General features: G+C 36.3%; 1 protein-coding gene across 2 annotated transcripts in view; it reads right to left on the reverse strand.

The window, feature by feature from the left end:
- ETV1 (ETS variant transcription factor 1) overlaps positions 1 to 24941 on the reverse strand; it is a 64730-nt gene that overhangs the window by 36907 nt on the left and 2882 nt on the right. For both annotated transcript variants that reach the window (XM_050971423.1, XM_018909464.3), the window contains exons 4-5: positions 24294 to 24341; positions 14371 to 14424 (exon numbers count right to left, since the gene is read on the reverse strand). In XM_050971423.1, coding sequence (XP_050827380.1) covers positions 14371 to 14424; positions 24294 to 24341 — 102 coding nt within the window. The remainder of the gene's footprint in view (positions 1 to 14370; positions 14425 to 24293; positions 24342 to 24941) is intronic.

The raw sequence follows: 24941 nt of genomic DNA on the forward strand, positions 1-24941 counted from the left end.
TCTAAACTGTTCCCAATGTTTTTGAACAAAAAGCCTACAGATACATAAGACTGCTACAGCTGAAGACAGAAGTGACTGCAAGCATGGACGACTGAGGCAAGATCTGCAGTTGTTTTCAGCCTACGTGATCTCTTGCAAAAAAATGTTTTGTTTCTGACCACTGCAACAGCTGCAGAAATGAGCAAGACTTGAAGGCTGTGGACTGATTTAAAAGTGGCTGAAGAGATTACATCTACACAGACTCCACCAGGTTCTCCAACCATTTATCTATCAAAGTCACCTCTATCAGATCTTAGCTGAGCTCCAGTCAACTGGATTTCATTTAGGTCCTGCTCTCTGCCAGATACTGGAAGAAGTTGGTGACAAATTGGATATCTGACACACAGATATGCATCATAGCTGTGGTTTCGGAGACTATCCTGGCAGCTTATAGAAAAGCTGAACATAGACAAGAGACACTTGAACTTTCACTACCTTACAAATGAAAGCTGCTAGCAAGGGAAGGGAGGGTGGGGATGGGAGGAATCTATGCATTCCTGTCAAGTAACTTTTTGAAGAAATACATGATCTTGATATTATTCTCCATTTTACAGTTGCATCTAGAAAACTAGAACTCCTTCAAGATCCAGAATTTAGACCTAAAGACAGCTGGGCTCCATCTAGACTCACCAAGCAGTGACCACTCACCTCAAACAGTCTGCATGTGTGTTTGGGTATTTCTGTGTGCACACAGAGCCAAATGAAAGTAAGCATACTGAATGTGCAAGCATGCCTCTGCAATGATACATGACATATGCCCAAAATATGTGTAATACTGTAATAAAGAGCAGAAAGCTTTTTCCTCTTCAAATGGATAAGTATAACTGGGGAGAAAACGGGTAAGCAGCATGCAGAATAAAGTAGCAACTCGTGAATGTGTGAAAATGCATTCAATAAAAAGCTAGTTCTTTCTTATGTGGTAGCCTGACTCTAAGTCCAGAAAAGAAAATTTCTGGACAGCCCTTAACACAGAGAATGCTCTGCCACCCCTTGTCTCAGTGCTCTTTCCCAGAAAGTGGGACTTCATGACTGGGCAGCACTTGGCAAAGCCGTTATATATGATTCCATCAATTCAGTCTTTGCCTTGGCTTCAGATCAGATCCTTCCAGCCCCTACTAGCTCAAAAGATAGAAACAGCATGGGACCTCATTTTTTGGAAGCTAGTTCTGAACGATGAGCCCAAGCACCAGCTTTCAAAGCCAACTGGCAAGAATAGAATACGTGGGCAAGATGGATCTATTTGAGAACCTTGTTTAACAAAAAGAAAATACCAGCTTTGAAGTAATCTGTCACCTTTACTGGAAAATATGCAACTACAAATGCACTTTGATAACAGAACTCATGCTGCAAAATGAAGCAAATTGCTTATTTTCTCTCCCAAACGAAAGCTTACAATATTGTGCATGTCAATTAATGGTCTACTTGAATCGCATGAATGCTAGGCAATAGTATAGCCTTTACAATCCTTAGGGGGTGGGAAAGGATGGGGGGGAGGTAAAGAATAAAAGATAGACCAAAATTGTGGGATTTTTTTCCTCAAAGCCTACATGGAATGTTCTCAGATGACACAGTATGAGAATAGAAAAAAAAATTTGATTTTAAATTTGACTTAAGAAAAAGTAGCAAGCAGGTGAAAACAAATTGCAGCAAAAGCTAGAATTTATTTTTGTTTACTAACAAGGAGTTGCAAGATGGAAAATAACAGCCCATTTTCCTACAGATTGATATTGGAAAATTCTGGACATTAAGATCTACAGTAATGCATCCATCTTAGCCAGCACTGTTTGCTAAAATAACTTGCTCTTGCTTTGGAGTGAGGTTTTTTTCTTTCTTAACTTTTTAAGCAAAAAGCATTACAGATTAATGACTAAAAGACAAAAAAATGCATTGATGAAACTCAATTTTAAATTAATTGAATCACCTGTTCATCTCTGGAGTATGTTAATTCTCTATATTCAACATAATTTTCCCTGTCCTGACTATGATTTGGCATTAACATGAAGTCTTTGAGATTAGCACCTGAGACCAAAAAAAAAGTTGAAATAAAAAACACTGCACCTATAGCACACCAAGTTTGCATCAGTGTTCATCAGGCCAGTTTATACATTTATATTTGTATAAATATAAATGGGCATTTATACACATGGAAAAGGTGACCAACAAAAACATCATTAAAATGCAGGCATATGCCATTTCCCTGCATGACACCTTATCTGACACTTAAACATTATGGTCCTGTCCCTGTTCAGCAAAGAAATTCTTCTAGAACCTTCTTCACAAAAGTGTCATTCTTTAACTGGAATTTTCTAAATCTTGTGTGCTAAGACACTAAAAAATTCTGCCAGTATATCTATTTCTGGGCAGCTAACCCAAGACCCTCTTGCTATGACAGATGCAGCCTCCCCTGAGAGGTGGAGGGGTTCCCAGTTAGTGTGGAAGAGGAAGCACAATATTAGAAATTGTACCCATTCCTTAATAAGTGGTTCACTTCTATAAATCATCACTTTTAGTGCAAGACATCCCTGATTTGCTTGTCTGTGCAGTCGCAATTTCTGAAATGCTCATTAGTTATTGAGGGTACACCTGCAGCCTTCTGACACTGGAAGTGCTGAAGGCACCACTGAGATAATTCAGATATTTGTACTCATGAGGCTTCTCATTTCAAAGGACCATGTCAGTTTCATGGTATATTCACTGAGTATATACAGTATAACAAGTAAACAGCCCACCCAAGAGGGTAAGTCACCAGACTCGGGGGTGAGGGGAGCAACTTTCAGTAAATATCAATGAAAGATAACCTACTCACTAAAATGCAAAGGTAGAGCAATTCCAAGGCAAACTTTTCTAGAGGCTTCCAGTAAATACCTAGGTAAGGCACTATAGGTCCTTTGTCATAAACTGACAGTGTATTTGGGCAGCTGCTACCTGGCTGAACTGCCACACTGTATTAGAAAACTGTCTCTACTCTTCTACCCCCAAGCATGGAACATTTTGGCACAATTTTGGTTAGTTGATCCCTCTTTGCCCCTATCCCTAACTGAAAAGATTTCCACTTTCCTGGTAAGAATTGTCTGGAAGGTATTTTCAGGCAGCAGGATCTGCAGTTACCAACACAGTTTCTCAGCCTCCAAAAGAAGCAGTCCCACAGAAATGCTGTCACAGACACTGTTTTATTCCGATTTATGTCCCCTTCCTGCAGCGCTCTCCTTCCTTTCCAGACAATTTACCTGTCCTGCTGTAGGAGACTCACAGCTGCAGGCAGCGGAGTGGAAAGTGCTGCCAGAGGGTCTCTGCCTCCTAGCAAGTACCGCCAGGGTAAAAGTGAACCTGCTGACAAATACCACGGGCACTGGATTACTGGGAAGAACACAAGGAAATTTGCAGAACATTGGTGGGAGGGAGAAGGGAAGGATTAAGCCAGGAGGAGTGAACTGGCTCACTTTGATGTCTGAGGAGAGCAGGTGAGGCAGGACGAAGAGCTCTCCCTGCCCCCAAAATAAACAGAGGCTTAGGGCTCTCTGGAGGAGGAAGCAGTAACCTCATAAAATTAAACCAGCTGGGTTCTGTAGCAATTGAACTAAAGCACGTGGATAGCTGAAGATGATTATGGGGAGGGAAAAAAAAATTCCAAAGAATTTTTAATCCCTCTATATTAGATCTGCAACCCCCATGTCCACACAGAGAAACAGGGCTGCTCTTCACCTGCATTTGCTTTGTTAAAATCCTGGGAGGAGATAGGGGCATTTGTTCCTACAGTTACTGATAATGTATCTGGCTCCAAAGGCTCCCAGGCACGGTGCAAAAAGAGGCAATCCACCTTTAGAGCTTCTGCTAAAGAGGAAGTTCTTAATGTAAAATCAAGCCTGGGAGAAAACTTAAATTGTATTCCTACCTGGGAATTATCAATAAAGTTAAATGTAAAGAGAAGAGCTGGCCACTCTATCAGGGTCTGTGTGCTTTTCTGAGGACAGGATTTCCATTTGCAGCAATTTTCAAAATTTAATTTAAATTGTGAGAGGTAATGGCTAAGCATTGCGTAGTTTCCATTACTAAAATATCCAATAATATCCCAGCATTTTACACATACACACACATGCACATTTTCCACTTCAGGTAATTCTGCAGCTTGACATTTCAGGTCTGGATTTAAATAGGTTTTGTAGAAACAAAATTATGAAGAAAACTCTGGAAACTATAACAAGCATTTTTACCAAACATAACAATAAACTCTAAAATGAACAATTTTGTATTTTCTATTTATTGTTTTAAAGGTATCATCACCTTGATATTTAGGAAAGATGCCCACAGGAGAAAACAAACAGGAACTGATTCTGCCTCATTTCCCCTCTTACGGAAAAAGTTTCAAGTTACACCAATATAATTATTATCTTTGTAGCTTTTTTCTGATGTATTCATGCAAACAGCTAACAGCCATCTATAAATGAGAGGGCCACCCATCTTGTTCTTGAAGCTGGACAAAATGTGAAAGAAACTGGATTTAATTGCTGGTTCTGCCATAATCCAAACAACCGGTGTCAGAAGGTTGATTCTAGTTTGAAGGAGCTCAGCCTCAGGAGCCTACCCCTAGAGACCCATAACCATTGAGTCAGTTTGTGTCCCTATAAAAACAGGAATATCCTCATAATACAAGAGCATCCTAACAAAAGATTATCCTTAAGGATAATCATGCCTGTCAGATAGCTACTCAAGCATATGCAAAAGCAAGAAAAAACAATAAATAATGAAATGGACTCCACACTGAGTGCTCTCTAGCATGAATTAAAGAACTGATTTAAAAGATTATTTACAATTTGTTTTCATTTTAGCAGCTCTCAATGCTAGTCACTAAAATAGTAGAAAACTGCATTTTGAGATTATTTTTAATTCAATTTTACCTTTAACAATAAGTATATATTCATAAAAAACACTAACACTAACTAACAGGGTAGCTAATGGGATGTTTGTTTACTTCATGTGGAGAAAGGGACTGTCACCACTCTAAATACATGTGTCCTCCATGCTTCAATGTTCAATTTTCACAAATGCTCACCATTAATAACTCTAACAGATCGCTTTTACAAATCATTCAAGCAAGGCTGAAATCTAATTCTCTAGTTCTCTACCAAAACTACTGCAAAACCTGCAGTCTGCAGTGGAAAAGGTGCGGGCCACTGAAATAAGTCAACAGTAAAATTCAGCTCACAATTTTTATCACTGATTCAACAGCGAAACAAAGAAGCCATTGTCAGAAGTGGGTACGTCTGGGAACATAAAGTCAAGACTATATTTAAGTAGGCTGATTTTCAAAGACTCTTAGCAAAGTGCTCTTTCTGGAGCCAGTGGAAGTTTGACCACCTGCAACCAGGTGCTCATTCTCAGCACAGATATTTAAAGCTTCTGCTGCTACTTAAAGCATTCCTAATGTATATGAGACTCGCTGAACGTGCATTACCAATACACTTGCTGATGTTTTCTGAAGCCAAGCATTCCTAAAGTTTTATGATTATTTTATAATGTGCATACAATCAGTAAGTCTGACAATTACATGTTGTATTTTCTGTATGCATATATATATATATATATACACACTCTGACTATATAGACTTGTATTAATGCAGCTCCCAAATTCTAATGCAAAATGCTTGAAACTTTTTGTCTGTACAGAATACTGACACTTTAAAAAGTCCTTGCTGTTTCCATTTCTCTTATTGCTTTGGCCATGTGAAATTTTTTAACAGATTGTTAGGAAACATTGCATTCAGTTACAGCATGAAGACAGAGTATTAGGAAGGAATGAAACTGTTTTTCTTTTCTAGGTATACATTATAAGCAGAAAGGAAACAACCTTTGAGCAAAGAGGATCAAATTAGCAAGACTGGGAATTGTTTCTGCACATGTAATTTTTCAAATGTCCTTGATGACGACTCATAATATATAAATTCAAAGACAAAAACCTGGCCAGTCAGTAACCTTCCTCCTATTCAGTGACTGCAGGACTCGGCAGTAAATGTCACTGCTAGAAAATATTTCACTACATTAACTTACTGGCAACCACATTTGCTGAATAAGTTCATAAACAGCCACAGGAAAAAAGACAACCAGAAATAAAGCTGCTAATGATTCACTCTTTTCTAACATGCATAATCCTCAGCTTACAGAAGAAATAGATATGTAAGAATAAAGAGATCCTTTACCAAGACAGTTCACTTCCCCATTCACCTCATGAAGGTCATACTAGAATCCAGGAACTGGTAAGAGTAATGTCTTGAAGACAAAGAGAATGAAGAATAAGTGAAAGGAGAAGAAAAGAATCCTTCTCAGGGAAAAGACAAGCACATGCCTTGATAAAATAATCAGTTTTCCATTTACAAGTTTAAACTAGGTTTAGACCTTTCCTAAAAAAATACACTGATGACTTCTAAATTTCAAAAGAATTAATAAATATAATCATTTTTGCATATTTATCCACTTATAAATGGCTTCACTGTAACTACTTCCTAGTACTGAAATGCACAGGACCAAACCAAAAGGGCTTAGAACCAGAAACAAGGGCTATTTTTGCTGTAAGCTTACAGAGGGCTGCCTCTGTCCTACATGACACAAATGTGTGTTAAGCATGTCAGTGCCTAATTGACGTCTTGAGGAGTTTCATTCTCTCCTCCTTTTTCTAACTGCTATATCCCTTGAAAACTTCACAGCACTCTGTAGGAAAGCCTGATTTCTATCCCCAATTGCTGAGGCAGCAAGCAGAAATAAAAAGATAAAAAAATTATTCAGATCGCAAACACATTTTATGTAAAGAAACATATGTGATATATAGAAGTGGATGAACTCAGCTTGCAGACTGCCTCCTTATTTTAGACCATTCCAGAGCTTATAGATTTTCAAATCAGTATTTACACTGCTCTTGAAATACAAAACTCATTTTGCGAAAATACTGCATGGAAAGGAGCTTTAGGAGAATAAGGGTTTTGTATTGAAATAGAAGCACAAAGACCCTTCAGTCTGCCTTGCTTGGTTTCAGTGTGAAAATACAGCTAAAAGAAGTTTATGCACATTTTAACACAACTGGAACTAAAAATCATTCTAATACATATACATACTCCTGATGAAATTAACAACTATCTGGTTTAAAACAGAAATAACGGTAGTGTTAAGAAAATACTTCCATGACCACAAGTTACAATGTGAGGATCATTTGTATTTCCACAGATGAGACCTGCACAGAAGGAAGGCTTCCTCAGAGAGGAAATAGAAGGTTTTTTCACAACTGAGAATTCAACATTTTGAATAAAATATGTTTAATGTTTTTATTTTCATGTAAACAGTCGTTAGGAAGTGACCTGACAGCCTTAAGAAATTACCATTTGAAAGAAAAAAGGTCTACATGCTTCATCTTTGATCTACGAGACAGATTTATCACAGGACAGGATGACTGAAGTTTATTCATTAGCTGATAACCTTCACATGCAACCCAAGCCTTTAATCTGCAATAAAGCAGCAAACAAGGACCAAGGTTCTAAGGAAAGGAAACTCAGCTTGGATGAGCAGAGACATGGCAGTGGAAGGGCAGGGGGCAGACAGGGGCACAAAACCCCACAAGAAGAGCCCTGTCCAGCTGCCTCCGCACTGCCGGAGACCATCAGGTTCAGATTGGTCCTGTGCAGTTAAACCGGTCTGCATGAGGGGTCTGCTGCCTCTGTGGATGCCCAGAGGTACCTTTCCATTAGCAATAAAGCTCACATCACAGCCTGCTGGGCACTCTGAAAGAAAGCTTCTGCTTTAGAAATTTTAAAAATCAAAAGCTATGTTCTTGATGGGGGTCTTCTAATTCGTTTCACAGGGCTGCTGCCACCACAAGTATTTACATAATCTGTGAGACACTACCACTGCTGCAATACAGGAGAATCTTAAATCTTTGCACCTTCAAAGCTGGAAGTTTAGTATAAAAATATAAGCAGATAAGCAAACAAACAGAAACTGCTTATTAAAATCAAAGCAAGCCCACAAATTCTCTGCTATTTAGATCACAAGTTAAAGGCATTACGGTCGACACTCTCCCTCATGGTAAAACTTTTTCAAGAATCAAATCTTGCAATTATGATCACAACTACACGGCAGATTTAAATATTTCCAAAAATCTTCTAGAGGAAAAAGAAGAAAAACAAAGCCCTTATTAGCACAGGCTAATGCCCATCAATGAGCCACAAAATGAGTTTTCTGAAAGACACCAAATCCTAATTTCTTTTGAATGTGAATTAAGAAAAAAAAAAAAAAAAGGAAAAGAAAAAAGAAAGTTAACAGGTGGTAACAGTTTCAGTCCGGCTTTAAACAAAGGAAACAAGTGCTCAGAGATACAATGAAAGAAGCAAGGCTATCTAAGGCAACTATGAAGGGAGATAAGGTGGTCAGCATCGACTCCTCAGTCTGACCTCTCCAGCTCTTACAATAGCAATTGCACTGGACTGTCTTTGTAAAATGCTTTTGAGATCTCCAGATAAGTGATCATTAAGAAAGCTGTGTATCTCACAGCACAGTGATACATGCATTTCTGTACCTACTTCAAACCAGAAACAAAGATGTTAAGCAACATGCCCAAGGTCATGCAAAGCTAAAGGCAGGAACAAACCACAGAGCCCCGACTCTCACAGCCCTTAAGAAAGAATCCATCACAGTCGGGCATGCACTGAAAGAAGTAAGCAAATGTCTCTGTATTTGACAACATCTGACCTATGGAAGGAAGTAGTTTCAAGACAAGTGGCAAGAAACAAAACACAGCTGCAGCAAAAGCCCTACCAGGGAATAGCTCAGCACCAGGAATAAGTAGCACCACCTTGCAAGATATTTGTCAGACTGCCTGCTGCAGCACCACACTTGCAGAGCTACACTCAAAGAAAAGGTTATTCCAGACACACAGACTCTAAATAAAGGCAAAATAAAATAATTTTTTTAAAAAAATCTCAAAAAAAAAAAAAAAACCACCCTGAAAAGATGCTGGTGTGTGCAACTTGCCACAACCAAAACGCTACCAACTGTAATTTCTAGAACATTGTGCACTACCAAGACATGACTACCAGCTGCCTATGAAGTGAATCATCACATTAAAAAAGTGACATTTTTTTTTAGTCCACGAAAATCTTTTCTAGAAGCTGCAAAATTAAACTATTCTGCATCAAAACCAAAACCAATTCCAGTAAATATACCTCATTTTTTACTTCAGTAGACCTGTCAGAACGCCTAGTATTCTGGTGTTTTCTTCTTTTATTGTGTGGGGGTTCTTCTCCAAAATTTGTCAAAATAAGGGAAAATTAACCTCTGTCAATTTCTCACCAGCTCTTGCCATACTAAAGCAAGCAGAAAATGCTCTTCTAATTCTGAAATTCACTTTTGAAATTTAAATCACAGAAAGAAAAAGAAGATAAACCAAAAGAAGCATTTTTTAATATGGTAATCTTAAAAAAATAAAAAAGAATTCCTTCGTATGCTGCAAATTATAAATAAATATTAAAGCTTTTCCTCATTTAAACTGCATTTGGAATATCCTACACCATTAGTTAAAATGACAGAAGAATACAGCTACCTGAAGCCTATGTAAAGAATCTCTCTTTAACAGGCTTTTAAAGATTGAAGCCAGAGCATCTAAAAAGCACATCCCTGAATAATTTAAGATTCCTGGCATCTACATTGAAAGCGCCCCTTTACTAAACCTGGAGGAACAAAAAAAGAGGTAAGAGAAAGAATAAAGGTCACGAAAGATCAGTGACAAAATCACGACTAAAAAAAAGTATTTTTTCTATCTGAAAGTTTAATCAGACATGGAGAAGCATGGATTTTTACAGCCAGTCCTTCCCATTTACTGTCAACAGATGTGGTCTAACACTAACATTTATCCCTTGGCAGTGGCAAGGTAAGGCTGTGAAGATCTCAGAAACAATGCAGGAACAAAATAAACAAGAAGGAAGGAAACTGATCAAGAAGGTGAAGCACAAGAACATTAACAGAAACTCCATAGCAAATAAAAGCCAAAATCTAGAATTTATCATTAATTTTAAATACATAACACTTAGGGCAAAAGAAAAAAAAAAGAAAAAGAAAACTCTGAAAAAGTAGATCCATGCAAATACATATTATTAAAACAAAATAAACCACTATTATACTATTAAGACACCAAGTTTGGTGCCGAGTAATCCCCATTCATAGCCAACTGTACCAAGGTCGCATTGCAATTCGGTGTTTTGTTGACAATACCAAGTTTTCTTTGCCAACTACATCTTTTAAACATCAGCAAATCCTACCTACTTCCTCTTGTGTCTGTCACAGAAAACATCCAAACAATGGGAGCAAGTAATCTTCACCTCAACAGCTATTGACTTCGAGCAAACTGAACACTTTATTCATTTTTGCTCCTGGAGTAGAAGGTCGTTGCTGTTCTACAGTATCTGAAAGCCTTGCCACTGATTACAACCAGTTCAGGATCTGGCTCCTCCTCAGTATATGAAAATGGACTTGAAACAATAGGAAACCTTATCTGAGGAAGTTAACACAGGTCACCCTTCTCCAAATGTGAATACTGACTCTACATGGAGGGAAAACCAGCTTAATTAGGTTTTATGAATTGGATAAGAATTAGGAAAAAGTGTCACATGCAGAATATTGCTTTAAAAAACACACCAAAACATTCACCTTCTTAGAGCAAACAGATTTTTTACATCTTTGCTTTACACAACTTGTCATGTTATTGTTAAAGAATAGTCATTAGGAAGTTACTTGAATATTCAGCAAACAAGTGAACTGCATTATAGAAGCAGATTTAGAAAGAGACAAAACCAACCTGCATAAAACAAAATTTTTGGGGAAAAGCTTGTAGAAGATTCCTCACTCTTTCTGTGGAACTTTTATTTCTTATGAGAATAAAAATGAAAAAACTAAATTATACTATTTAATATGCAATTCAATATTTTTCTAGTATAATTTCAAACAAAAAATTCCTTTTTATACACATTGTTGCCTCTTAGAACTCAAGAATTTCAGTGCTCAAAGAAAGTAGAAAGATATAAGAAACCAAACTGTGTTTTGGTTTTCAAATTTCAGCCAAACAAGCTGGTTGTTATCTACTCTAAATTCCACTCACTCTAAATAAAATTACCAAAAGGTTTCTTGTGATAGGCATGCCAAACTAAAAAATATTTCATAAAAAGGTAAGAGAAGATGGGGCTTTGATGACAAAAAAGTAAGGTTTGAAAGTGCAGTCATTTCTAAGATTCTTATGGTAGGAAGGGCCTCTTTCCAGAAGACATAAAGTAGTAACAAAACAAATTTTACTTTTAAACAATTGAAAGCTTGACATGTTGGGTCCTTAGCTAATAGAAATGTGCGTAATTCCTATAACGTCAATAATACAACATGAAGTTGTGCTAGCTGTTGATCTCACTCATAATATCTAAAGCCCACACCTAACTATAAATACACATATTATGTTTGCTTTTCAAAAACTGATTGAAGTTTAATAGCAAGTCATAATTGAAATATTCATGGTCCCAAGCTAGCTTTGAAGTTAAATCCCTGAGTGGATAAAGTGGACTGTATATCTAATCTAAACTAAATGTTTCCCCTAGTTACTAATACCAGTGCAGTTTCACTAGTTGAAATCATTATTACAGAAAATAAAGGCAAAAGCCACAGCACTTTAAGGGGCATTTAATCCTGCTCACTGCTAGGACACAGCACATGATCTTGGCGTATCAGCTCCTCCACTGTCTTCCACATCCTGCTTCAAGAGCTGATTTCTTCAGATTACCAAGTTGGTGATTTCTAGGCAAGAAAATTTTAACCACACTGTTCCAAAACTGCCACTGTTACTGAAGCTTCCTAAGTCTCCTTTTAATGTTTCAATTTAACATCACAACTTTCAATTTAACAGCACAGATCTATCTCGGCTTTAAAGCCCCTTTCTCAAGCAATGAAGCTATAAATAAAATGTCACTATTTTTTCTACCTGGACTGAAGATTGTAACTGTTTCACTGGGGAACACTTCAGTTTTCTTTACACACTTTGCACATCACATACATACCCCTACCTATATCCAGCTCCATAAATGAAATTTCTGTAGCAAAGCACAGTTTAGTTTAGATGCCTTGAAACTAAAGTGGCTGTGACCCCCTTCATCAGTTAACACTCCTGACATTCTTCATTTTTGCCTCAATTAAATGTATTAAACACTAAATCTATGACAGCTTGTTCATTCTCTCCCATGTAAAAATAAAAATTAAAATAAATAAAATAAAGGAAATTTAAGTAGATTAAAAAAAAAAAAAAACCCAAAAAAAGAAATCAAGTGCTTCTGCCAGACTGCTGCCAGTAATGGTCTCAGTTCTGCACAGTTATAGACTACATAGAGCAAGTCATTATAATGGAGTTTGAAGGCAGGCTTGGATCTAGAGAAAACAGTCACAATTGTGCTACTTCTGCAGCAGTAATTTCCCCATGGCTTTGGTTATGTTGATCTCCGTTCCTGTTTTGCAGAGCCCACAGCTACATACATTATATCCAAGTATATGTCTGAAACTCCATAACCTTTGCCAGAGTAACTCTCCAGGAAGCTCTCCTGACCTTTACTTAAGATAAAGAAACCAACTGAAATGAAGAAATAAATGTTCCTTTGATAATACTGTGTAAGCTGTGGCTAAGGAACTTTGAAACACAACAGCATTAATAAAATAGCCATATTAGGAGAATTTCTTTATCACCAAAAGCAGTGGCCAGCTTCAATAGGGCTTTTCATAGTCCACAAATTATTTTCCAAGAATCATTGACTTGTTGTGTAACGATAATTGTGGGTTAATAGAAGCCCCAGTTGAACTTTGTACTCTTACACAAAGGCATATGCATGAATGACTATATTTGGACACAGATCCATATGTAAAGTAATATATCTGATTTTCAGTTTACAGATTCTTTGGTCTTTTGTATTATAATTTAATAAAAAAAAAATCTTTAAAGACAGAGGTAAAAGGAAAAAAACAACTCTGTTATTAAAGGCAATTTTCAAAGTTTAAAAGTGACCATGATTGTTGGTTAGCATATTTACAAGAACTTTGAGAGAAAAACTAATTTAAATTGTTGCTGTGCAGGGATACTATTCTGCACAGCAACAATTCCAGGGGATTTTAAAAAAAGTGTGGGCTTTTTTTTGCCTCACAAAATGCTGTTAGGAATACTCTCAATGAATTCTTCTTAAAACAGCTTCTTAATCACTGGAAAAAATAATCTAAAATATTTATGGGAAAATTCAGTAAGTGTGATTTTTTTTTAATTTAAAGACAATTTAAATTCAATTCTCCCTAATCTCTCTGTATTAATCTTAATATTTCAGTATATGAATGCCGTGTTTAACAGCTATCTGGTTTAGTGAACCGCGGTAATTCACTCCAACAGGATAAACTATTTAAGTTATTTAGCAAAATGGAAAAGCTGCCATGTGCTCTGCTACAATCAGCAGACACTGTTTAGAAGAGACCTCTGATGATGGGGAGAAGCTTTGCCATGAAGAACAAAACTACAAAAAGAAGCTCCAAGAAGCCTGTGACTGTCAGACGTTTCTCATGCTATGCCCTTGCAATCACCCAAAACCACAGATCATCAGGTACAGCAAAATGGAGCCAGCATTTGACAGAATAGGAGCATTTTAAAAGGCAAAGGCAAGATTTAAGGAGTACAGGCTGATAAAAATAAGTTTGGACTGTTTTTAAGTAAGTAGAAAACAATGCAAAGCACCCAGCTTAACATAACTCTTGTTTTCACCGATTAACTCAAAGGAAAATATTGTTTGAGCAAGAAAATGCCACATAAAATGCTAAAACAATTTTAAAATGCTTCAGCTGTGGCTATATTTGATTGATTACGTGGAGAATTTTATTTATTTATTCATACACAAAACGTGTTGAGCAGCCTGACTTCTGCTCAGCAGAGATGCATCCTACGTCCCACAGTATCTGATCTGTACCAGCTAAAAAGCTCCTCTGCACACTCTACAGACAAAGAGACTCCTTCCATTTCCACAGCCTAAGTTTTTCCGTGCTTCCCTGGAGCTGTGGGTGGAAATGATAGAGAAGGGCCCCGTGCTAAAGGTTATCCCTTCAGCCCAAAGAAGTTCTTTTGGCTGCACATCAAAATGCCGCTTGCTTTATCTAGTCATCACACTGATGTCACTGATCAGCAAAAGGAGCTATCACATGACCACAGAGGACAAAATAAATAACAAATATGAAGATGCAGATATGAATATACAAATATGTATATTTAAAAAAAGTGATGATTTGTAGTGTACTTACAACTTTCAGCCTGATAGTCTGGCACAAACTGCTCATCATTGTCAGGTACCTGAGCTGAAGAAAGGAAAACAAAAACAAAACAAACAAAAAACAAGAATTAAAATAAGCCATTAAAGCATAAATAAAGACTCTTGTGCTTAATTTAAAGCACAGTCAAATTTTAAATTATGATTTTTTTGTTTCTTCATTGCTGGGTATGAAAATCAGGCAAGCGCATCATTTTAATATCAGCTAAGCCCTGGGGTGAAGCTGTGTGGTGCAGCGTGAGTCCAGAGAAGTCCCGGCACAGAACAAGGGGAATGGGAGGATGTGGGGACTCACTGACCCTGCCTCACTCCCTGTACCAGGATCTGGACCTGCCAAGCCACTGGTGAAACTCATTAGTGCTTATTTTCAAAATATCTGCACATAAAGGCCACATAAAACCAAATCCCACTGATTAACACCAATGCTTCTTTCGTCTGAAACTACCACACCTTCGGCTTACTTAAAAGTGATTCCAATTGCTCATGACAGTCAGCCAACACAGTAGGGATTTTCTGTTATTGTTTTAAATATTCAAAAAGAACTATTTCACCAGACCACAGAATTCCTGGTTCAATGACAACATTTCAGACATCGAAAAAGATTTACTTTAAACAAAAATCATGATTAACATCCATTTGCCTTTTGTAAGATCGTCTTTGCTTTTAGGAAACTTCCATCACAAACCTGAGCTATTAAATACAATCATTTCACGGTCTGCTGATAGATAATTTTGCTCCTCTGGTACCACATTTCCTTTTCCTTGTATATCTAAGACATTATCCGTCTCTCAAACTGCGTGGTAAACTCATTTAAACCATTTAAGCTGAAATAGCACTAAACGTTTATTATAGATGAATACATTCAAATAACTGCACAACATTACACAGAAGCGGCGTCCTCGGAGCATGACTGTTTCTGGTACATCAAGAGAGATCCAGCTTATCTTCTCCTAACTTTGTCATCTTTTCCTCAACATCCAAACTAACTGGAATCACTGCAGCAAAACTGCGTAAAATTCTCGTTTAAAAATACTTCCCAGAGTTCTTGTCCAAAGGCAAGCAAATAATTCATACAATCCTAATAAAAAGTTCACATCTGCCATGATCTGGTTACCCAATAAGATTGGAAAGGTAAATGCTGCTTATATAATCTTTTATTGAAACTGTGACTATCAAATGTTCTCAAATACATTAATTGATAAAATGTGACTTTCGTGCCCTTCGGAGCACTTTCTAGTATGGGAAATGCATATTCCCCAATTTATATGTGCAATTTCTACTAATTTTTATATAATTTATTTGAATTAAAATATGAATTTAATTAAAATTACTCGCAATTATTTTGAATGTGCATTACAGTGCTCTTCATGGACAGATCTCCACTCCTTTACTCAGGAAATATTTCTAATGACTTAACTGGAAGTTTTTTTCCTGGGCAAAGAGTTCCAAATCAGGATCATAATACTGAAAAAATTATTTGCCCTGGGTTTTAAAATACAATTAAAATCCTACAGTCTTAATTGCAGCAAATATCCCTTAGAAACAAACGACCTTGGAAACAAGTGCAAATACAGATTTGAAAAGAAGTGTGAGATAAATACACTATGTGTAATTAGCCTTACTTTAAAAAAAAAAGCATATCTATTGTTGCTTTGTTGTTCAAGTTTATACTTAAAAAAAAAACCAACAAAATCAAACCTGAGAGTAACCCATCCTTTTTGAATAAACCAGTACCTCTCAGTACATATAGGTACCTTGAAGTTTGAAGTTGCATAAAACACTACCAACCCAAATATACCCAGTATTTTGACGTATTCAATTTCTCTTTCTTCCAGTGAAACCACAGAAGTTTTACCAAGAGTGAACTCAGGGACAGGATGAGCCCAAATACTAACACTCTTTGCAATTTCTGACATTTCATGCAATTGACTATGTGTGAATGTTTGGCATTTTCCTTACAAAAATGCCAACTATTTGACTGCCACAGAAAAATCTGATTATGAAATCAAGGTCTTCTACTTTGAAATCAGTTCCTAAGATTTCTAATATTTCCACTTGTTTTTGAAGCATCTGTGAGTACATTCAGAGTTAAAGTAATTGAATCAAGTAACTTCTTGTTTACAGAAGACACATCCCACACATTTTTCTTAAGCCACTCATCATTTTCAAATGCAACAAGGAGGCTAGCAGAATTAATTTTTTTAACATGCACCTGCATTTTATATATACATGTATATGTAGAGATATACATATAAATTCGTGAATCTAGGATGTCTTTAAAAGCCTCAAAGAAAACAAAACCCCCTTCTCTTTAAATAAAGAGGCTACATTTAGTGGTTGCAGAACACGGATAGAAATCTCATATAACTTTTCAGAGAGCATCTTCTGTGCACTGGACAGCTTCACCAGAGCTTCATTCTAGTTTGATCAGTTTAATTTGACTTAGTCCAGGAAAAAAACCTGTTGTAGATATTTATGTATATATCAGTAAGGTCCTTTTTTTTTACCCAGCCATAGTAATCTATGAAAAAAATAAAATGTATCTGGTTGAACTGTCATAGAAACCACTACATTACTGCCATTACCCCTGATTTGCTCTTGTTTATGAAGTAAGCAAGAATAATGTACTTTATTCGTGGATCCCCAAAATTTATGAAGGCGTATTTAATAGAGACGGAGCTCATCATTGTATCAGCACTCTAGAAACAGGTGGAGACTATGCTGTCAAAATTTTCTTTAAATGCAGTATTAACATAGCCTTAAAAGCCTCTGTAGAGAAAGGAACAATGCAAGTTAAAGATTATTTAAAACCCTACCAAATATAAACATAACAAATAACAGCAACCAAAACATTCAAACTAGGAGCATGCATTTCCACCTGGAATGCAAATTTAGTAGCATCAGTACCTTAGAAATGAGCCCATAAGCCTATAGGGAGAAATTAAAAGGACCTGATAACTGGTGGAAATGAGTACTTATTTCTTTCACTTAATCTGATATTACTCCTAAGCAAGCTAAACTGAAACTTGCATATGATCATACTGCTGAAATGCAAGCACCCATCGTCATACAGAGACTCTTTCCACCAGCATCTCGCTGTGAGATGCTGCATCACTGGGATACATCATCCCATCGCTCAGGCAGAGGAGGGCTTTTGTACCTGGATTTTGGAAAACTACAGGTAGATTTTGCAGCAAATTAAATAGGTAGGTAAAGACACATCAACATGAATGTCTGAAAGGAAAATGTAACTTACAGTGTCACAACTGTCTACACATTTATATATATAGGCCATTCATTTCCTCTTTTATTCATAAATACTGCAACTTTGCAAGGCCGCCATAAAAGCTTCTGTTAACGTACACAAGACACAACGCAGAAATCAGCAAAACTTTTTTTTACATTGCCATTGAGAGGGAAATTGAAAAAAGATATCTGAAACAATCACCCATCTGAATGAGAACATTTCCTTGAGCTACTTAATTATGGGGGTCTGAGAAGGAAAGTATATTCCAAAAGACTGATAAAAGGTTTTGAAGGATATTAAGCACGTGGCTTTTACTGCTTATAGCAGAAGCAGCTACATGAGTTCATTCCACATTCAGAGCCATCAAGTCTCAGACTCCTGAAGCAGACAACATCTGCAGCATAAGCTATCCAACTCAGCCTAGAATATTACCAAAAGTTTTTTTTCCCTTCTGACTATAGCTATAATGTCTCAAGAGGATTTGGAAAGCATGCAGAAATTTAAATGACGATCTTGAAGATGTTATCAGTTTAGGTTTTACAGTTTCACTACCTACTGAGATATGCAAACATTCACAGCACAAAAATACTTAATGCTTGTTTGTAGTTTTTAAAGCTTTAAACACGCTTTGAAAGGCTGAACTGACGGCTCATTTTGCAAAGGGAAAGCAACTTGGAGGGGAAAAAAAAGTTTAGAAGTCGGGCCTGTTAGCTTGCTTTCATTGCAAGTAAACAAAAAGTCCCCATTAACAAGCATCCAGGACAAAAGGAGTTAATATTTAATTAAAACCAGCTCTATCCACTGTAACAATGACCTGGAGCCAAACAAGGCAGAAGATGTATGAGTCATTCTTTCTGCCAGTGAATGAGACAGCTGATCTCCGAAGCAATTCCTCAAGACAAGCAGTCAGAACTGGAGTTCTGCCTCCATTCACAAAAACACAGTCCAGCATGAACCATGTGGCCCCAACCACAAGCTTTTCATGTCACACCCTTCCAGAAAGCTACAGCAAAGTAAACTTGAACTTTAGGCATAAACACAGTGATTTCACTGCTTTGTCTCAAGATGCAGCACAGACCTGCTGAGGAACGTTATTTAATAAATGAAAAGTTAAGCAAACTATAAAGGGCTTAAACTTAACTCTTCCTTCTCCCACTCACAAACTGCTTCCAAAAGCTCAGCTGCACTCCAGAAAAAGGTGTTCCTGTTAAAAAAAACAAAAACTGGAAACTGTCCAGAAAAACAAGAAGCTGAAAATGCTTCACTTAAAACTTTATTTTGGGTAGCAGAACACTTCCTGCGGTACTGTGTGCTCTGACCTCATGCTTCACTTTTAGAGCTAAGAGCAATTAGTTTTAAAATATCCATCATTTATTCAAAGTGGCAAAAGAAATTGAAATTGACAGGAAATTCTTATGATCAGTAGTATTTTGGCCTCAGCTAAAATAAGACTTTGGGCCTCAACAGTAATGGATCTATTGAGTTTTCTTTGATTCATTGTCAGTTCTGAATATCTGAAAGATTGGCTAAATTGTGAGTATTCCTGCAAGAGCTGGGGTGGGGGGGTGTTGGTTGGTGGCTGTACTTTTTCCACGGGAAACTGTTTCTAACAAAGAAGCATTGGGAAGGTAAAACAGTGATAAATTTCAAGATGGTAAAAAAAATTATTACCCCTCAGCACTGAATTTGCTGTCAAAACAACCCAAACCCTTTTTACATAACATGAGATGCTCTGACTAATAAACTTAAACGCACTTCAAAACTAGTTCCAGATTCAAAATTCTTCCTTATGTGAATAATCCCTAGGAATATGAAGATGGGTTTGCAGAATCTGCTCTTCATTTGCTGCTATACTAAAAATGAGAAAAAATAGTTAGCTTTAAAAGGAGTTCTCACATTTAGTATTTTGCTACATGCCTAATGGTTAGCAAACCCCTGTCCTACTACTTTTGACAATTATGATTTTGAGTAAAATTATTTACCTTACAAGCAAACAAGAAAAACATGAAAAAGTTTATAACTACACAGACTTTCAGACTTGTAGATTTTTGGTGGGTTTATTTCTTTTGGATTTTTATTTTAATAACATCCCCTTCCCTCCTTTTTGCCTAATCTAACTGTTCTTTTTTTTTGTGCATATATTTATGATCACCAGCTGTATTAGAAAATCAAATCTATCAGATCACTAGAGTCCACAAAAAAAAAAAAAAAAAAGAGAGAGAGTAAGATATTCTCTGCACTATAAACTGAAAGCGTTTTCACTTCTTTTAAGAGTGTTTGCTCCCGTCAAGCAGATTTAGCCACAGAGGTACTAAATTACAATTTCTTGACTCTTATTGCTCCTATAAAAATGTGAATAGTTCTTGAATGTAGCTTGATACCATCTGCCTTACACTGGCTAAATTTTACAACTTTTTGGCAGAAAAAAGCTAGTTAGGCAGATTAAACAAAGCCACTCTAACCAGACTAACATTTGAAGATCCAGTACTCACTTCTATTAAAAACAATCCTTCAAGACCTAGAAACTATTTCCTTTCACACCTCCTCATTCAAGAAACAAACTACAAGTCAACACTTGCTTAGATATCACTGCAACACTGGTGGGACCTTCACATTAGGAGAACAGAGGGAGGAAACTTATTTCCTCAAGTTCATTCCAAAGTTGGCCAATAATTATTTGAGAGAAATCACTTACTTTCAGATGCTAAGAAGTGCCTTCTGAATACCAGTAGCCTGCAGAAGCCATCCACTCACTTTAGCAGAGTTGCAGTAGAGGCACGAGCCCGTTACCTGTAGCTGTTATTTCAAACCCTTTACTGTTCCCTTAATCTTTTTGTGTATTTTTCAAAACACACAAAGAAAGTTATATTTTAGTTTTTGGTATGCTGCCATCTGAGAAGCTTATTATCTATTGCTCTAAAAAGCAGATCTAGTGCATGAACTTGTTATTTGTCTTCACTTGGGATGCCTTTTACGTATCTTAAACAATCTGGAGGAGAAATTAGTATCTGAATAATATTTTTTAAAAATCTGAGATTTTTTGTTAATCGAGTATTCCTCAAAACCAAATGCTTTCACCATAGAAAGGAGACACTCACTCACTAACAATTTGTTCTCTCTTCATTTTGTTCCACAACAAGTAGGTAGAGCTACCATGACAAGATAACATTAGATTAATATTTTAACCACTTTTTTCAAGTCACCGAACAATTGCTACCTGACAGAACCAATCTGATTCCAAATACATGGAATCAATAAAGCCATTTTATAGTATTATCTTGTCAAAATGTTGCCACTGAGTTATTTAAATATAAAATACAAATAATATTTGTCTTGGTTAGCAATAGGCAACTTTAACTATTTCAAGGTTGAACATTGAAAAAATTATTAAAGGCTTCCCATTGTCAATTTCTAGCATGAGAAAACTGTTATACTCTGTCTTCTGTCTTGCACAACAATTGACACAGGGCAATCTTAGAGTAGTTTTACATCAAAATAATTTAGTCTTTCTTATATATATAATACTACACAAAGTAAGAATCAAAACTCATTTCCATAAAAATCTACTATGCAGCTAGTGGAATACATTTGTGAGCTCTCTGTAAGTAGTATTCAGCTTGTTAATTATGTAGTAATAAAATATTAAACAGGTTACACAAATTGTTTACATTTGGATTAATTCTTTAATGCAAGTGAAGCTCCCACCATTTTCAAGAGGAAAAGAATACATATCTTTTCTGTTTACTTGTTTACCACCAACTTGTCACAGGTGATACTAACTGTAAACATCTTCAGGCTAAAATATGTCATGCAGTAAGGACAGCTTCAGGAAAAGCAAAACAAAGAAAAAATCCACAAGCATTATTTTTATGTGTCATAAAATGCAACTCACTTTCTTCTCCTAACTAATAAGTAGATTTTTGACCTGGTTACTCCCCAGCGGGGATCTGAACTTGTGGGAGAAACCTGGTCAGCTGCCACTGCTTTTCTTAAAAAGGGTCAAGATGTTTTAAAATTTCATGGTCATTTCCCTGGCTCTAGAGCATTATGAAAAGAAATATGTAAACAGTACTGGTGCTGCCAAATTGGCAGACTTCTAGCCTAGGAAGGTCCAGAGGAACATAAATGGACACATCTAGCAATGGGTAAACAAGTCTGATTTCAAAATCTGTTTCCTGGCTAAGCTCATCCATATAGACATTTGAGCAGAGCTACAATGTCCTCAAACACAAGCATATTATAAAGATTAACAGAAGTTGTTAAGGATGTTGGTTTTTTTGGGGTTTTTTTTCCATAAAACTTTGGGATCAAGGTAATAGCTCAATATTGGAAGTTGTCATCCTAACTTTTTATTTCAGTTTTAGTTTAGCCTTATGAAAAGCTGTGCAAAGTTTGTTTCATGAAACAGCTCAGACCCCGGCATGGCCCGAAACAGAGATTTCTTAAAGTATTTCTGGAACACTGAAAAATCTGTAATATTTAGTTGCCATATAGCGTGGACAAATAGTGTTATTTAGGTTTATTTCTTTCTGCTATGTAAAAAAAAAGGAACTTTTTTTTTTTCATTTTCAGGTATTTCCCAGATTATTTTATCTGCCTTTATAAAGGTTATTCAACCTAGCTCACATGGGACTAGACACCTTCTCTCAAAAACCTATCTAAATTTATTCAGTGAAATACTCTCTGATAAAGAGGTTAAAAGGCTCTCAAACAAATGGTTCTAGTCTAAAATAAGCAGTGCCTTCAGAAAAAAAAATTGCCATTACATTTATTTAGGTACCTATGGAAATGATCAAATTTCAGTTTTAAAATCTGCATTATTTTTCAAAATTCCATTATTACCTGCACATGCATTATGAATCTGCTTGTATTTTTTCTGACTTAAGATCAAAGAAATTTAACCATTTATCAGACACAAAACCATCCATGCCAGTGAAACAATAAAACTGAAAGTTAACCTCTAAATTAAAATATAGTATCTTTTGAGTAGCATTTTAACATGTCTCTGATTTGCAAACATGAATGAGATGATACAATGTAAAGAGCTCCTTAGGAAAATCACCACAGGGAGACAGCTACAGCTGATCATTATACTACAAAAATGATCTTAGTCCAGGACAGCCTATTTTCAGTTATTAGGGAAGAATTGTAGTAGTTCATAAAAATATATCCTCTGTTCCAATAATTTCAGGAGGAGTTTTTGATTAGCACAGAATAACCCCATACTAAAATTAATACTAGCAGAATAAAAATGTCATCAAAATAAACAATACCTCACAACTTACTAATAGGTAAAGAAACTACACAAAAAGCTGTTAAAACAGAATCAGAGCATAAACAAGTAGTCAGCAATGTTTCCCTTTCTATGAACACTAATAGCAAGCATTTCACCCCAACATCTCTCCTTTAAAACAAAAACAAAACCAACAAACAAAAACCCTCAAAAAACAAATAAACCACCTAACAAAAACCAAACAAACAACAAACAAAAAAAATCCCAAAAAACGGAACACAGAACATCCCTTCTATAAACAGCTGTGCATAGTCCTATGCAGGAAAAAACTTAAACATATATGAATACTCACATTCATTTAAATCAGGATGAACCTGGAGAGATTATTTTAACTTGCATCAAATTTATATCTAGTTCAGATGCAGAAGTTTGCATAAAAAAAATGACCAGAAATATTAAGAAGAGATAATTCACAAAAATCTTTATGCTTCAAATAAACAGTACTGCAAATATCAAAGAAAAAAAAATAGCAAATGTTGCTGAAAACAAATAGACTTGAACAAGCAAAAAGGTACCTTGCAACTTGGTAAAGTTCTAATGCAGCAGCTCATTTTTGTTAGTGTTAAACGAATATCTCAACAACTACTCGAAATTCAGATTTGCACATGATTGTTCTCAAACCTTGTCTCTTCACTAGAATGTGCTCTGCAAGATTATTTGAAATACTTAAAAGAGCATGCATGTGTAAAGCAGACCGATGTTAGTTTTCTAATCACCCGGTACAGAATCTCACAACTACAAATACAAAGACAAAAATAACATGCAAAATATTTAAAGGTTTCTGGAAAAAAAAAAAAAAGAAAAGAAAGAAAAAGTACTGGTTAAGCATTTCATACACACCTAATGTTCTGTGTTGTGAACAAGGTGGAAAGAAGACACTTGCACTTAAATCTTGAAGCATCCCGTCCCGATGAACCCAGAGAAACTAATTTCTGCCATCAGAAAAGTACTCCACCAGAACACCAAATAATTATATGTGCTGCTGAAAAGGAAACAGCAAGCCCAGTTCTGGCTGTATGTAGTCTCTCGAGGTACAATAATATAAACCTGATCAATTGCAATTAAAATCTGAACAGAGGCTTAGAACTTGAAGTCTTGGTGCATTAGTTCTTGCCAAAAGCAGATGTGATTGTGAGCTGGAAGCAATTTCTCCTGGTAATTTGTGATGACACTGGGTAGAGCAGCCCCAGAGTCCCCAAAGACAAACTCATCAGAGGCTCTAATGTATGCATGACACATGAGGTGGCTCTTTTAGAGCTCAATTAATTGGGCTGAACATTAAGACAGCAAGTTCAGGACTTTTTTTTTCCCCTCCAGAGTTGTTTTTCCTCTTTTTACAAGCAGTTTTTTCCCTTACCTTCTGCAAGCCATGTCTCCTGTAATTGGCTCAGATCTTGAAAGAGTTCTGCAAAAAGATAAAGACATGGATAAAATTTAATCTCTTCAAAAGATTAAAATAGGTTCAAAAATATATTTTTCCTTAAGAGCAATATACATTAATTCTGGTTTGGCAGTCAAGAGCACAGAAAAAGCAGGCATACTGAGGCATCAGTTACTGATTTTTCTACACCTATTAATAAAAACCCAAGCACTTACTGTATTTTCAGCTCTTGAAATAATAACCAGAACCCTAACAGAGCTCTGCAGTATAAAAGGCTCATTCAGCAACACATAGAAAAGTTAAAAATCATAATATTTCTTACAGGTGAACAATTTCTTCTTACACAATTCAGGCCTCCTCCTGTAATATCTGCCCCAGATAAAGCTTGCCTGGACTTCCACAGCTCTGCCTGAGCAACAACTGGGTATTTTTAATAGTAGGGTCATAACTATCATATAAAAATTCTGAAGCCGTGACCTGAGATGCTGCAATAGCAAAGAGAAATGGGAAATCTTTTGTACTTCCCCTAATGTTTTACTTCATATGACATGAGAATCACCACTATTTCCTCTATGCTGTACTCACTGTACTTCTTTAAGACTAAAAGCACCTTCTCCATGGACT

The sequence above is a fragment of the Serinus canaria genome, chromosome 2 (genome assembly GCF_022539315.1).
Source record: "Serinus canaria isolate serCan28SL12 chromosome 2, serCan2020, whole genome shotgun sequence".
In the NCBI taxonomy this organism is placed as follows: domain Eukaryota; kingdom Metazoa; phylum Chordata; class Aves; order Passeriformes; family Fringillidae; genus Serinus; species Serinus canaria.